At 35.4% G+C, this 17332-nt stretch overlaps 1 protein-coding gene across 3 annotated transcripts in view; it reads right to left on the bottom strand.

Annotated features, from left to right (window-relative positions):
- The window catches only part of LOC131064451 (protein LAZ1 homolog 2), a 125571-nt gene that overhangs the window by 78246 nt on the left and 29993 nt on the right, over positions 1 to 17332 (bottom strand). For 2 of the 3 annotated variants that reach the window (XM_057998590.2, XM_057998589.2), the window contains 4 exons: positions 8985 to 9093; positions 4442 to 4629; positions 4244 to 4332; positions 3181 to 3442 (listed from right to left, as the gene is read on the bottom strand). In XM_057998590.2, coding sequence (XP_057854573.2) covers positions 3181 to 3442; positions 4244 to 4332; positions 4442 to 4629; positions 8985 to 9093 — 648 coding nt within the window. The remainder of the gene's footprint in view (positions 1 to 3180; positions 3443 to 4243; positions 4333 to 4441; positions 4630 to 8984; positions 9094 to 17332) is intronic. The other variant, XM_057998591.2, reaches the window with a different exon arrangement.

Genomic DNA, 17332 nt, shown 5'->3' with positions numbered 1-17332 from the left:
AATTGGCCTCTAAAATTTGCAAAAGATCAAACATGGAAATGTAATTAAGGAAGCAAATTTTTCAAATCTAACCATGAATAATCAGAATGAGGATGTTCACGTCGGGTTCACCAAAATGTAAAGCGGAAAAATCGAACCCTAGTCATTCTCCCCTCCCCAACTCCAAGGAGAGAGAAGGGAGAGTCACTAGGGTTGATGGTTTTCACTTGGGAGAGACTTTACATTCAAAAGAGGGGTTGAAACCCACAAGATCCAATCCCACGCAATGCAAGATTGGATTCTAAATGAGTTTTAAGGGTTAAGACATCAAGGATACCCTCTTTTGTAAAGAAATGTAGATAGAAAGATTGAACTAGGAATGCATGTAAAGTAGGAAAGATTCGTTTATAAACAGAGATAGGGATATGGGATGAAGCTGCGGACCTGGAATTAGCAGTAAAATGTCAAGACGGTGCTGTTCTGCAAATTTGAGCGAAAGTTGACGGGACGATGGCGCCCGGCGTGCACACGGTCCTCCGAAAAATCCGCGAAACGAAGGTGGATCTGTTCGTCTCTGCACAAGGATTCCAGATCTTCAATTACAGCTGCGTACCTGCAACCTACACACAGAAAAGAGAGGACAATTGGGGGGTTAGGGATGAGGGGTTTGCCTTTAGGTCAAACCCCGGTTTTGGAATTAACCAAGAAATGAGAATGCTGTAAATGTAAATGTTTGTAATGTAAACAAGTACTGATACCTTGTTGTAAGAATGTTTGTATTCTTACATGCGAAGGTGTAATGTATGTAGTATGTTGTATGTTGTATGTGATCTCCTCTTCAATGGTTGAATCCTTGTCTTGAATGCAACACCTAGCCTTGAATGGAGACTTAGAATACTCAATTGCTTGAAGGAATGCTTGAATGCTTGAATGTTTGAATATCGCTTTCGCGCCTTTGCACATATATGTCCTCCTCTTTCTCTCCTTTTCTAGGAGAGGAAAAGTAGTTTATATACTTGTCAATTAGGGTTGATAGACTGATTTTCCCGACCTTAGGCCGACCAGGAAACATTATTTTCCAATTTGAAAACTTAAAGACCCGATGCCCAAAAGAGACCGGGCCCAAAATAGGGCCAGGGACCAAGGCGCTGGGCGCCATGGTCCCACCTCCTGGGACAGCAGGGTGCAAGGAGGGATCGTGCCAAGGTGTGGAAAAATGCAGTTTTTGGTGTCACAAGCAGGTTTCGGGGTCTCCATTCAGGTTTAACGTTGCATCGCCATCGTGAAGACCCAAATGCAGTCGAAATTGCAACTGTCGCAATTTTAGGACGCTACAGATATATCAAAGTAATATAAAAATTAGGCATTCATAAGTCTGGAATAAAGTGTACCTATTGCTGGTACAATAGGTACAACAGTAATGAATAACAACAAACTCCTTGAATGTTTAGTTCTCCACCAAAATAAAGCATAATATCTTCAAATAATGTCAAGGCACCCACTCACCAAGTGGAAAGAGCTCCCAAAACAAGGCACTCAAGTCCATAGCTCACACACCCCTCTCCAACACCACCAGATTTGTACAACTTGTTCTTTGTGACTACAACAGCTTGGTCTTAGAGTGTACAGCCTGCAATCATGAGGAAAATGGTGTCCAAACAAAAAAAGGAAATAAAACACCAAACAAATTTACACACAAAGGGGTGATCAATAGGATAGTACGACCAACTATAAATCTTCCTAAAATTGCCTTCAACAACACCTTCAATAATCTTTGAATCTTGCTAACAATCACACCAAACCAAAAGCTCAAAATACTGCAAAAATCTTCATCTCAACAATCCAAAACTTGAAACTTCAATTTGAAGCACAATGGTGATCTCCATATAAAATCACTCGACTCGCTAGGGGGGTTTTTGTCTCCGAACCAGCAACTCCAAGAGGGTTTTTGTCCGCAAACAGCAACTCCAAGAGGGTTTTCATCCTCAAGAAGATTTGGAAGAACTTAGGTTCATTCCAGCATCACAACAATATAATCCACAAGCCAACATCTCAAATAAGCCCACAACCTCCTATAACTTTCTAGAGGGAAATATTCAATTTTAAAATATCGTTTCTTTTTTCCCTCACATTTTAGAAGAATCAATATTATTTTTTATGTGCAAAGTTCCCCAAGCCTAGGCATCTAACTTAAACACATCTTAATACCTTTTTAACATGCTATTACACTAGGTTGTCTTTTAATATTTCCAACATTAGACAATTTAAGTGAATTAATTAACTCAATAGCTTTACCCAAGTCGTAGAAAGTATCCAGATGACATAATTATGCAATTTTAATTATACCATAGTAATACTAGAGTCATAGGATGTTGAACCGAAGCAACTAGGTGACTTACTAAAACATTTCAACCTTTATGCCAAATTTCTAAACAATATGAACTTATTATGCCAATGAATTATTCACGAGAAATTGCAAATATGAGGAAGCATGTTCTAGGCATTAAAACAAATGGCAGTATACAAATATACAGCCAGATGATTCATCATGTAAAAGATATGATGAATCTTCTTGGAAAATCAATGAGTCTTGTAGCAATTACAAAGTCTCTTGTTCCTCTTCAGTTTTTTAACATTAGACGGTTGCTGATGCATCATATCAAATTGCTTATTTTCTGTTGTGGATTGTGTGGTTTGAATTTAAATATATTAATGATGCAGCATTTGAAATTGCTTCATTAATCTTGTGCATTGTATCGCTTGAATTTTTTTATCATAAACAACCATTTATGCAGAAAGTATGATTTAAATATGGTTGAAATGCACATCCCTACAAGACCTTTTAAGCAGTTACTGATAGTCCTTGGCAGAGAGCTCAAAGATATATGAATATTAATTGAGAATAAGAACCAAGGAATTTATATGGTTGGAGACTAAAATGACTTCGTTCCATGTCTATCTACCGTATAATATGAAGTCTATAGCTATATTCTATGAAGACATTTAATTTCGTTGATAAATCCTATTGATCGTTTAACAAGCAACTGAAAATATACTGCTTACACAACTTCCAATTCAATAGTTTCTATTCCTTTTCTCAATTCCCAAAGTTTTTAGTTTTCTAAATTTCAAAATCAACAAACATTGTTGTTAATCGTCCATAGAATCACAAGGATTCAACAGAGAGTAGATGTGACTTACTTCAACACAAATGAGGAAATCCTGCAAACCAGACTGAAATTTTTGTCCACCTGGTAATGAAACTCCCAAAACACTTGGTGAGCAGATGATTGCAATGGCTACACCCTGCCACCAGGTAGCAAAAACAATTGCTTTGAAACTAATGAACTTTGCCAATGGTCTGATAGCTTGAAGTTCATCATGAGTAACAGTATAGAATTGCATTAGACAATACAATGCCCACACCTGGCTGAAGTTCAGCACAATAGTAATGTATGGATATCTACAAAATGACAGGTTTGTTAGAATTCACATTACCAGTAAAAACTACTGAAATTCAGAACTACACCACACAATTGTGCCTGCTTTTATCTGCTATTAAATAATCAGACTCCTTAATCTATACTTTTGTTATGTTGACAGTACAAACAGAATGTAGTTTGTAGTGTTGAGCTTTTATTATTCACTTTATCTATTTGGATAACACTGTAAATTTTTGCATTCCAGGGAGATAGACATCACGTCAGCAAAACTATATCTTCTGTATCATTCCATAGATGCTCAAAAAAATTTTTTTCTTTAGCGCTCTTCATCTATCAATGAAGTTTGACTGAAACCAATGAAAGAACTTGGAATCTCTTCACTAGCCAACAAAATTTGAGTAATATCAATAGCAATCAACTTAAAAGGTGCATTCACATGAAAACGATTAAAGGAAACCAAACTATGTAAAAACCATGAAGAAGATTGCATTTAACTCTAAAGGTGCATTCGCATGAAGACAATAAAAGGAAACTAAACAATAGATAAACCATGAAGAAGGTTGCATTTAAAGATTAACAAAAAGAAACCTTGGTTCTGAATATAGCAAACAATCCATCTTGCAGAAAAATCAAATTCTATGGGACATCATACTAAGTGATATTTTTTTTTCTATTCTTTATATATTTTTAAATGAACCCAAACACTCAAGGGGACTATGCATAGTATCAATAGTCAAATGGCACACTATAGTAGAAGAAAAGAACAATGATCAATGACATTATCAAGAAGATGAAATAATATTTACAAAGGTCTAACATACCCATAATGCCATTTGAATTCTCCATCACCATAAACACCACAAAGTTCCAACACCAATGCTAAAAAGGCACATACTGTTTTCAAAATCATCTGAAGAAAATAGAGAAAACAACAAAGTTATCTAAGAATATTTTAGGACTCTTGTACGATTAGTACGTGAACAAAATGAGCACATAAAGCTATGGTGAAAGATACTTACATATTGTACAATACCAAATTTTGTAAATCTATAAAATTCTTGACCACGAACCCATGGCCGAATCATCAAGCTTAAAGGAAAAGGATGCTGAATGAATTCTTTCTTATTTTGATTATCTTTCAACAGGGCCACACTAAGATCACTGTTTGATTCTCTTTCAAGAAACTCTATGCTTCTATTTTCTCCACCTGAAGAAAAGCAAATATTATAAGTATAAACCATAGTTAAAAAACTCGGACTCAACAATGACTTAGCTAGCCCAAAAATTTTAAAAACTCAGAACTCAGCAAATTTATTGAACATTTGAAAATATATAATTTCTTAAATATCTTAGAAAACACACATATATGTTGAATTTGTGGAACATATTACTAATTTCCATTGTATATAAATCAAAGTTTGAGTTAAATACATATCATAGACCAAAAAACATGTGCAACCTCCGAATAAATTTGAGTTCAATACATATTGTAGACCTCAAAACAACTACAATATCTAAACACATATTAAATTCATGTTTTGGTATCAATGAAAATTAGAAATCATAAATTTCATCTGACTAAAGCTCAAAAAGTTTGTTGCCATTGTGTGGGTGTTGCTTAAGTAGATAGTACAACTACAATATCCTCAATAGGTGCCTCATGCATAGTGATAGGATGAGGATCAAGCTATGTATGTGAAGAAACTACCTCTGTTGGATGACTGCCCACGTCTTCTACCTCCTCATGTGCTGCCACTTCTACCTCCCTTTCGGTCGCCTCCCTCTCCAATACAGCTAAGTCATTGTCAATAAAGAATGAATCCACATCAACATCATCAGGCTCAGAAATCTAACTTGCTGAATATGGATCAATGTCATCCAGGTCAAGTGCTTCATGTCAACCCTTCCCTTGTACCTTCTTTTCATGCAATTGAAGGTTGTACCACACATAGACAAGGTAATTAAGTGCCTTTGAGTCAATCTATTACGCTTTTTTGTGTGAATGACCTCAAAAACACTCTAGTTGCGCTCACAACCAGAAGCACTACAAGACTAAGATAAAATGCATAGTGAAATAAATGGTAAAATAAAATTAAACACATTTTTTTACTTGGCAACAGGGTGCGGCACCTACGAATGCAATTAGCTGAAAAAAGCAATGCTTCATCAACCCTCTTATAACTCTGTATCTCATCACAATGAGGTCTCGAAGGTTAACATCATCAACCAATCTCTCCATACATTTGTTGAGGCCAACAAGAACCTCTACATCTATTTTGAAAGTTGGGGAGAAATTAAACTGGAGTTCGAAAAGTAGGCAATGTTGGTGGAGTTGTCGGTTCCACCTCCTATCAATTATGCACCATATGGATTCATAATTGGTCTTGTCTAACCCATACAAATATTGAATCACCTCTTTGGCCTTATCCATGGCCTCATACTGATATCCCATGGGGTTTTGATCCTCATCACACCAATTGTAGAACCCTCACTCACGGTTCTAACACCTAGATATCAAATATTTAACAAAAACAACAATTCGTAATATTAGAAAATTAAAAAAGAAATCATCAATCGAAGCTTGGAAACTTAAATTGGTGATCTCCTCCATGATTTTGGCAAATCTATCATCAAAAATGGCCTTATGACCTTCTTTGCTTCAAGATTCCTACAATAAGGACTCTCCAACCATCTTTCACTCACAAACATCTGCTTTAGGTTGGCAATGTAGCTAATATGCTCTGCAAGATGAGGAAATTAGTAGCAAAGTGTGTGACTTCTGATTGCACAAGATCCTTACCATCAATATGCTCTCCCATAAGATTCAAGACCTATGTGTGGTTGGAGATGTAGTTTGTGATATTCCTTCATCGTCAACCACATTCTTGACCCAGCTTAGTTTCCCTATGTCCTCGAGGACCACTTCAAGACAATGGGCAGCACAAGAGCTCCAAATAATGTCCGAATGCCTAGCCTGTAGAAGTTTGACAACTGCCACATGTAGCTGCATTATCGATCACAATCTAAATGACATTTTGCACTCCCACTACCATCACTACTTCATCCAACATGTTGCACAAGAACTCTACATTTTTTACTTCATAGGAGGCATCAACTGATTTTAAATACCAACTGCCCCCCTCAAGCAACAAGAAAGTTGATGAGTGTCCTATTCCTACCATCCATCCACCCATCAGATAAGATATTGCAGCCTAGGAGAAGAATAGCTCTGATAGTGAAAGATCTACCATGGCTAATACCTAGCAGAGCCACTCAGATTTCACATTCTCCACTTCAATGATTTGGTAAAAATTTTATGAAGTCTTTACAAAAGATAAATTTCAAAGTGAGTGTTGGGTAATTTCAAAGGAGTTTGGGACGCTAGAAAATCTATTGAGCATTGAAGGTTATTTCTTGTTGGTTTTGGAAGCCTCCTAGTAGTTAACTTAGTAACCTATTGCAAGCATATATTGAGTATAATATTTCTCATTCTTGGACATGGCTTTATGAAGAAACATTGGTTGTGTTGAAAAAATTGAATCGCTGGTTTGATTGGTGACATATTTTGGAATGGGAATTAATTTAGAGGTTTTGCATTCAGCTGCCACCTAAGATTCCTGAAGGGACGTTTTGAAAAAGAGAATTATGGCCTTGTGATGTCGGATTAGAATATTTGTCATGGTGAAAGAAGATTGTGGTTTGTTTTTAAACACTTTCCATCCTAAGTGTTGGGTGTAGTGATCATATTGAAAATATTGGTACTTTCCCCCTATTGGTTAAGACAAGGCACTAGAAGACAAAAAGAAAATATCACAAGTCAATTACATAACTCTTTCTGTCAGCTCTGTTGGTATGATGGAGCAACTGGACAAAACAAGGGGGTGACGTGGTCGGTGTATTGGCCAAGTCAATGCTATCAGGCCCTTCTTTCTTTTCACAACATACAATAAGAGTGCGCTTATGAAGTGAATTGAAGCTTTGAGGATATCCAAAATAATTTCTAACGTGGCAGCATATAGGGAGTCGGCTGTATTAAAAACAGTTTGCTAGGCACAAATTCTTAAAAGAGATCTGAACTCTTTCAAGCTCACGTGGTCACTTCAAAAAAAGAAGCCATCACTAATAAGGGAGTCACATTTGGTAATTAGATTGAAAGGAGATTGGAGGCACTTGGAGGTGATGCTTTGATTTGGGCACACAGAAATAAAGAACAGGTTGAAGAACTTTATGCCTCAAAACTCCATTTGTGAGACAATAGTTTTTGAAATAAACAAACCAATATCACCTGCAGAAGGAAATGAAGCTACAGGGATCACTTTTGGGAAGGAAGACACAGCCTTGGTGAAGTATTAATCTTAGCGCAGACCTGAAGCAGCATATTCATGCCTGTGCAACCATCTCTGATAAGATTGTCAGCTGCGTGTCTCATTCTTTGACCATTTGATCATTGTATCTTCAGCTAACTTGAGACAGTTTGAGATCAGAAAAAAAAACTCTGCTCTATGTATTCTAGATGCACGAAAAAATATTTTAATGAGATTATTTTCTAAATTTATAACAGAAAATTAGTGTTAGTAATTTTGCAAATTCATGGCATTGGCATGATGTAAACATTCATGGAAATCTTAGCGATATGCAAACATATACATCAAACCTTGACAAATTCAGTTCTGATAATTACATTAAATGCTCCTAAGCAAACTGTTTGATAAAATGCCATTATTAAGAATCAGCAAACAAAATTTGGTATGAGCAAATTCAGGGAAGACAAACTGAAATATATACAAGAAACTGTTGACGAATTGCCTGCCTTGCCAAGAGTAGAAAAGAGCGCAAAAATTGATCTAAATCAAGGGTAGCTCATCTCAAACACACACTGAAGGAAAATAGCATCCTGCTTTCTTTTAAGTAAACCTGAATTGCTAGGTATTCTTGTATAAATAGGAGGTACTTTCCAAAAGAGAAAACCATAGAGCTGTTGACATATCAAATCTGAACATATTTCTCTACTTCCATCTTGGAATCTCCAAGTGCATCAAGTTGGAATTTATTTTAGCACCATAATTAAATAAGGAAAGAAAATTTATTTGAAACAATGATTACCAAAGCCTGGTTAGAAATGGAAACAGAAAATCAATTTATGAAAAAGGATTCACATGATAATGTAGGGAAGCCATGATAGGGTAGCTGATGTAGATGGAGTAATAATGAAGAGTATATATAGCCTCAAAAACTCTCGCTGTGATTAGAAGTATCTGTTATTTTCTTACAAATGCATAGCAAATCAGATGCATCATAACCTCTCTCTTTCTAGAAATCAATATTAATAAATTTGATCTTCTATAAATACTGTTCAGATAATTTCACAAATGAAAGTATAAAACAAACTCACTGAAAATTAATAAGCAATATTATTACAATACACTTTTCATGAAAGTTACAATTCAGAAATTTGTCTTGCTAGAGGAAATTGATTTCTAGATACAGAAATTTGATGATCTACCAAAACAATTGCATGGATACAAAGTAATAAATGAGTGCAATTCAAAAGATAATTCTTACCTAAACAAGCAATTAGATAGTTACCAAAAGCATACAAAGCAATGGCTTCATAGCAATTCCTCAATATGTCACACTCTATTGAAATTCTTGGATTCCACAGAGATAGTACCTGGAAGAACAATGTAACCCACCAAAGAAATATGTAAGCATGGTTGGGTCATGCATGAGGAAAGAAATGCTATTCCACCACATACTATCACATAGAAATCTATGGAAATGTTTGTGTCAATAGTACCCCATTGAAAGGGTAGATTTCAACAAACTGAATTCCAATAAATATGCAAATTAGCTGCTAAAACACTTTAAATAGATACAAAAAGTTATACTTACACTATAATCAGTTGGAGGTTTCTTGAGAACCTTTTTCAACCTCTTCTAAGGTGATTTTGAGCATTTTCATTATTCATATCCTTGCAAGGAGATCGCATTTATGTGGCTATTGTCCTACTTCAAAGTTGCTGATTTTGATAAAAACAGATTATGAATTTTTGTTTCTATGTTTGATCAGCTGCAAAATTGAGTATTTTGGGACCACTTGACTATAAATATGCAAATTAGCTATAGATACAAAAAGTTATACTTACACTATAATCAGTTGGAGGTTTCTTGAGAACCTTTTTCAACCTCTTCTAAGGTGATTTTGAGCATTTTCATTATTCATATCCTTGCAAGGAGATCGCATTTATGCAGCTATTGTCCTACTTCAAAGTTGCTGATTTTGATAAAAACAGATTATGAATTTTTGTTTCTATGTTTGATCAGCTGCAAAATTGAGTATTTTGGGACCACTTGACTATAAATATGCAAATTAGCTGCTAAAACACTTTAAATAGATACAAAAAGTTATACTTACACTATAATCAGTTGGAGGTTTCTTGACAACCTTTTTCAACCTCTTCTAAGGTGATTTTGAGCATTTTCATTATTCATATCCTTGCAAGGAGATCGCATTTATGCAACTATTGTCCTACTTCAAAGTTGCTGAATCTATACATTCCTGTCACGATCAGGGCAACTTTTCCTCAACTTCGCAGGGCAACTTCGTCTCGACATATTACTACCAGATCCAAGTGCACAGCTTCATCCCATACTCCGATCTCAAGTTACAATCAGTTCTTTGTCACTTTTGCACTAAATAATTCAATCAATTCCTTTCCCTTTCAAATAAGGAAGAGGGGATCAAATTATCATTCCCATTTCATTCAAAATTCAATCTTCATCTTTGAAGGTTGAATCTAGTGAATTCTCCTCTCCTCTTCCAATGTAACTTGGTGAAAAGTGTTTGAAGGGAAATCCGCAGTGAAACTCTCATCTCTCCTTGGAGGGAAAGGGTAGTTTTCCTCTTGATCTCTCATTCACATTTCACCACATTACATTTTGGTGAACCCGATATGAAGCATGCTTTCCTTTTGAACAAAATTGCATATTTTTCATTTACAAGTTTCAAATTTCTGCAAACTTAGTGGTTAAATCATTAAAAACCCTAGTTTTTAAAATTAAAATTGAATTTGTGATTTGTAAAAATTGCTTGTGGTTATCTTAGATCTGAAAATTGAAAAATAAATTGAAAGAATGATTCAATAATCGGATGATTACATTGAATGATATACACACGTATATATAGAGGTTACAAGACGATGTTCTATAATTAGAACATAACGTTAAAGTAAAAGATTAAAGAGCTAAACACTATTTAAGCTAAATTAAGCTAGATTAAAGAGCATAACGTTAAGCGTGAAAGCTAAATTAAGCTTAAAAGCTAATTAACTAAAATGAAAAAGCTAAATGCTAAATAAAGCTTAAAAGCTAATTACATAATAAAAAGCTAACTTAACAAGCTAAATAAGTTGACAACTTAAAATAGAAGATGACCACTAAAAATAGAAGATGACCATTATAGAAGATATTAATATTATTTTAACACCCTCCCTAACGGTCATCGTACTCAATACCCTACAGAAAACACTGCAGGTGTTATGATCACAGATGCAAAGAACACTCTGCTGCTACGGAGACCCTCCCAAGATCTGCAGAATGTAAATGACCAAGAGTACCAAAAGCCATCCAAGCGAATGTAGCCTTCACACGCGAATTAGAGATCTGGCACACACGAATTACTAAAGCCTGAAACAATGATTTTGAAGAAAAAATCAGCAAACCCTTTTGCAAAAGAGTACCAACTCCAAAACTGACTACAAGATACCACGGTTGCAAATGTTCGCCCTGGCAGGTGTGACGCAAACTGACTGCAACAAAGCTCGATTTTTGAGAAGAAAAATCGAAAAACCAAGAAATCTGAGGTTACAAATCATCGTTTTTGTGGAAAAAAACGTTAAAACCCATATAACTAAAATCTTACGCGAATATCGCGGATTACAGATGAGATAATTTTTAAGGGAAAATTATAAACCCTGCGAACAATTTTTGAGAAAAAAATCATGAAAACCCTCCCATGATTTTTTTGTGGAAAAAATCAAAAAACCGACAGACAATTTTTCAAGAAAAAATCGTGAAAACCTTGGGACCTGTAAGACGAGGTCTAGCCTAAATCAATCTGATAAAGGTAATGATATTCAGATATCGTGAACATGCACTGTTTCCAGGTGTCGTGGCAGCTGTTGAAATTTTGACTATGTTCCAACATGATGTTGGTCAAAGATGCCATCACAAAAATGGAGGTTGAACGAGGTCAACCTAGTGAAAGCATGAGACAGAAGACTCTGATTCAAAAATCAAAATAGAAGCATCTGCACAAAAAATCTGAAACCCTAGAGGAGAATTCTAGCACGAATTCTAAGGCACGAATTTCGAGGTTTGGAAGAAACCCAGAAATTAAAATTTTCTGCAAACTTAAAACCTGAAATTTTTCTTGAAAATTAATCTAAAAAAAATAATAATTTGTAGAAAATAAAAAAATACCTCTGATTTTTTTGTAAAAAAAAAAGAAAAATATTGATGATTTTTTTTCCAAAAAAAACGCAAAAAAAAATAGGGGTAGAAACCCTAGGTCGGATGTACAACATAAACGACACCCAAAAGACACCAAAATTCCCGACGTCCACAGAAATCGCTGACTGTTTTTAAATTCCAAGGCAAATTCGTTGACACAAAATTCGAGGCACAGAAAACGAGGCACCCAGAAAAATCTGAGAGCAACCCAAAAAAGCTCTCAAAAAACCCACCAAGAATCCGAAATCAGAATGCAGATCTGACGGCTCACAAATCGAGGCACAAAAATGATGCACCCAGAAAAATCTAACAACGACCCAGTTGAGGTCTTGAAAAACCCACCAAGAATCTGTAACCAGCATAAAATTTCGACTTGAACTAAAGGGTTAAAACCCTAGTCGAAAATTGCAGAAACCCTAAGAAAATTTTCAATCTGCAAAAAAAAAAACTCCAGGTTGCAAGCCTGAAAATCTCCAGAACCCTAAAAAAACATTAACTGTTGCTCAACACAAAGAAAATCGCCCACAAACCAGAAACCCTCAAAAAGCCTTCAAAAAAGCAAAATTGTATTTTTTATTTAAAAACCATTAAAAAAAAACCTGGAAAATATTCCAGAAAGAAGGCCATGAATTTTAATTAAAAAATGCACCAAACTTTAAAAAATCCCATCGACCCGCTCTGATACCATGAAAAATAAATTGAATGAATGATTCAATAATTGGATGATTACATTGAACGATATACACATGTATATATAGAGGTTACAAGACGATGTTCTATAATTAGAACATAACGTTAAAGTAAAAGATTAAAGAGCTAAACGCTAAATTAAGCGTGAAAGCTAAATTAAGCTTAAAAACTAATTAACTAAAATGAAAAAGCTAAATGCTAAATAAAGCTTAAAAGCTAATTACATAATAAAAAACTAACTTAACAAGCTAAATAAGTCGACAACTTAAAATCTAAGTTACCGGTTCTTCCCCTTTTGGCCTGGGTTTGGGTTCTGGTTCTTGCCCGGTCCTGGTTCTCCCCGGGTTCTCCTTGGGTTCCTCTCGGGTCCTTCCCAGGTGGCCGAGTTCCCTGTGGGTCTTACAAGGAACCGAGCCACCTGGGAAGGACCCGGGTGGAACCCAAGTCGAACCCAGGAGGACCCGCGTGAACCCAGGCCCGTGGTTTCCAAAAAACAGGGCCACGGGTCAAAAAAACAATAAAAAAAGACTTTTTAAAATAGTTTTTTAATAATAAAACTCTAATTCGCCCCTTTATGACTTTTTCAAAAAGACTTGAAACTTGAATATTATCTTTTTTGCAAATTATGAATATGATATTAGACTTTAGTTATTAGTTTACTGATTATATTTGCGATATATGAATATTTATTGGCATTGGCAATTAATAATTATGGATTTATCATTTATCATTTATGTATGGAAAGTCACATTGTATATTTTATTTTTGTATGGATTGTATATATTGAACATATGTATAATATATGGGTATATATATATATATATATGTACGGAGGAACCCATACCCGTACCCAAGATTTTTTTTTTTTTTGCCAAATCCGCGAATCCGTACTCGAATCCGAACCCAAATCGGTAACTTAGCTTAAAATAGAAGATGACCACTAAAAATAGAAGATGACCATTATAGAAGATATATATATTTTTTTTAAAAAAATCGTTTTGTTTATCAAATTCGATTTCTTCATTTTCTTGTTCAATTTGCAAATCAAATTTACAATCAAATTTACAAAATTAAGAGGTTACTTGTTAAAACCCTAATTTTTGAAAATCATCTTGAAAATGTGTAAATTTCAAATCAATTTCATTTACATTCAGATTTCTAAACATTTTCCAAGGTGTCCCTATCCATTAGGTTTTACCTTTTTCAAATTTGCAATTCAATTCCTTTTTTGCTTCAAAACTCTAATAGGGTCCTATTTTTACATTTGCGTCTTCATTTCGCCCATCTAGAGGTCGTAAAATTCGTCAATTTTGGGGGGTTAGCTTTGAAATCATCGTAATATTCATCCCTGAAAATTTTGAGAAAAGTTGGTCGGACAATGTGCGTTCCCGCCACAGTCGGCTTTTTTCCCGAAATTTCGGGATATTCATCCCTGAAAATTTCGAAAAAAGTTGGTCGGACCATGTGCGTTCCCGCCACAATCCTCGACTTTTTTCTCGAAATTTCGAGAGACTATTATGATTGTATTTAATAGCTTAAATCCAAAAGATTGGCTGATTTTGTCGACTTTTTATCCCTCTAGAATTGGAAATACCTCCAAAATTCAACATTTCAAATTTCAAGAAAATTTTTAAAATTAAGAGGTTAATTATAGTCTGCCCTAATTTTAAAATTTCAATTTCCTTTGATTTTTTGGAAATTGTGTCATCCTCTTCCTCCAACAAAGTTCAAATTGTGTAATCATTATTTTCTTAAATTTTGTATTAATCAATTTTGTAAGCTTTGTTCCAAAATTCAAAATTCAAATTTTTCGTCTAGTGCGTGAGTTTTACCACTATTAGTCCTACCTATCCTATTCCTGTTAGAAGGAGCATTAGAATTAAGGCTTCCCAAGGTTTAATTACCGAGGAGATGGAGCCTAATTTGGGTGACTTCTTTAATGAGGATCATGCTAATTCTTCCCATCCTAATCATGTCCCTATTCACCCCATTGATGAAGAAGAAGCTTTAACTAAGGTTTCTATAGATCAACTTTCCACATTGGATAATCAATTTGATAACTTTCAACAATGGATGTCCCAAGAATACTCTAATAGTGAAGCTCTTCCATTAATTGAAGGCTTTAAGCGCATGATTCAAAGTGATAAGAATGGAATTGATATATTGTGTGGCATTGCACATATTGTTGATTCTAATGTCATGCCTATCAAGAGTTGTGCCGAAACCCTAGGTTATTCCCAACCTTCAACACAAGTCAATCCTTCAATTCCTTTGACGACTCTTATGACTAGTATTCCTACTTTCACCTCCAACATCATGGCTACTTCAACTCATAATGTCATTCCTACAACCATGGGTCATGGGGGCAATCCCTCTTCTTCATTTAATCCTCCATCTTTACCTATGTCTTCCATAAGTATTCCTATTATTCCTCAACCAATCAATGTGACACAAGGGGGCAATTCCTTCAACAACTTTGTTCCTCCTTTAAGTGTCCCTTTTCCTACCCAATCATCACCTATGCCTACTTATCATAATGTCCCACCACCTTATTCTCAGTCCATGCCTTCTTTCAATAACATCACACCACCTTCTCATTCAACCATGTCTAACATCAATTCTTCTACCGAAGCAACCATTAACAATCTTTCTCAAACCGTGTCTTCCTTACAACAACAAATTGCTTCTATGAGTCAATCCAAGTTTAGTGTGCCCACCTTTAATGTTGCGAGCCCACTTTCTTTTGATATTGTTAAAGCCGTGCCACCCAAACATGTTGAGATCTCTCAAATGGAACTCTATAATGGAAAAGGTGATCCTCTTACGCATGTCAAAACATTTCAAACCTTGTGTACCGATTTTGCTGATGATCAAAGATTGCTTGCAAAATTGTTTACAAGAACACTAAGAGATAAGGCTTTACAATGGTATTTCTCTTTGCCTTCTTATTCTATCACTTCCTTTCAACCACTGCCAAATGTTTTCATCCAACAATTTCAAAACAACATTGGTCCTAAAATCACTTTGACTGATTTAATGCATTGTAAGCAAGGTGTTAAAGAAAAAGTGACTAATTTCATTGGTAGATATAAGCGTTTGTGTGCTCAAATTTCTTTTCATGTACCTGATAATGATATTCAAAGAATTTTCATTTCTAATTTACAAAAAGATATTAGGGAAAAGCTTCTTTTGTCTGAGTTTACTCCCTTTCCGCAGTTGTGCGCAACACTCCACAATTATCAACTTGCTGTGAGTCAAATGGAGCAATCCACCCCTATGGCTCCGAGTGATAAAGGGGAGAGTGTTCAACAACCATTTGTGAAGTTCAAACCAACAAAAAGGTTCATCAAGTTCAATGATACAATCAACAACCACAATGTGAATGCTACAACATGTGTGCCTTGTATTTCTAAATTTTTCCAAAGAGAAAGACAATTTACTTCCTTGAATGAATCTTACATAGTATTATGTCTTAGTTGTTACACAGAAATGTTATCAAACTTCCTCCTATAAAACCAATTGATCCTTCTAAATTTGCATCCCCTTATTTTGATAACAATTCCCAATGTCAATTTCATCGCCAACCTGGTCATGATACTGAGAAATGTTTCGCATTGAAGAATAAGATTCAAGATTTGATTGATAATAATACTATATCTGTGGCAGGTGTGAATGATAAAGGGAATAAATTAGTAGCTCCTCCTAATCAAAATCTTAAGATTTTCATTGATCCCTTGCCCTCTCATACCTCTAACGTTATTGAGATTGTGCCTAATTCTTTCTCTTCTGAGGAATTCACTTCTATGGCTCCAAACTTGGTTAATATGGTAGAAACACAGGATATGCCTAAGGATCCTTGTATTACATTTGACCCTAGTGAGACCATCAGAGCACCCGATTGGCCCTTTATACATAGTTGCGAAGGTTAAGGATATCCCTTGCCATGGTGCCCCGATTGATCCCTCTTGCATGGTTAATGTCATAACTGAAGAGTATCTTTTCACTTTACGATTGCATAAACCAATATATCATGCTTCTAATGTGGTTGTGAAGTTATTTGATGGATTCTCTTGTCCTACCATTGGCTCTATCACCCTTCCTATTGAAGTTCATACTAAATCCATGGATGTTGACTTTGTTATCATACCCTCTTCTGAGCAATTCTGTGTGAAGTTGGTCTATCCTTGGCTATCTTCCATGAAGGCTATTGCTTCTCCAATCCACAAATGTCTGAAATTTCCTCACAATGGAGAAATCATAACCGTGAACCATAGCTTATTTCGTCCATCCGAAAGAAGCCCCGGTATTCCTATTGATTTCTTTTGGCCCAAACAATTTCAATCTCTTCCATCAAGGAGCAATGCTCTTTTTCAATCTTATCAAAAATGGAAGAAAGATATGATCTTATCCTTAAGTCAACCTAGATCTCCAACAATTGACATTCCTATTATTCTTCAAGATGAGGTTCTTCCCCTCACGGATAGAACTAATCTCCTTCCTAAGGAAGATCATCAACCTATTCCTATGAATGCGACTTTACCTTCTCTTAAGGAGAACAACAATATTCTTCCTAAGGTTAGACCTATACCTCCTCCTCATGATGGACCTGGTCTCTTTTCGACACCTACCATTCCTCCTTTCTATGGCGCAGTTCCACCTCCTTCCTCTTATCGAGAGAAGAGGCATGCTTCTCCTCTTGTTCAACCAAA

The sequence above is a fragment of the Cryptomeria japonica genome, chromosome 2, assembly GCF_030272615.1.
Source record: "Cryptomeria japonica chromosome 2, Sugi_1.0, whole genome shotgun sequence".
NCBI classification, from domain to species: domain Eukaryota; kingdom Viridiplantae; phylum Streptophyta; class Pinopsida; order Cupressales; family Cupressaceae; genus Cryptomeria; species Cryptomeria japonica.
The sequence above is the reverse complement of the archived record's forward strand: the minus strand, read 5'-3'. Positions and strand labels throughout refer to the sequence as shown.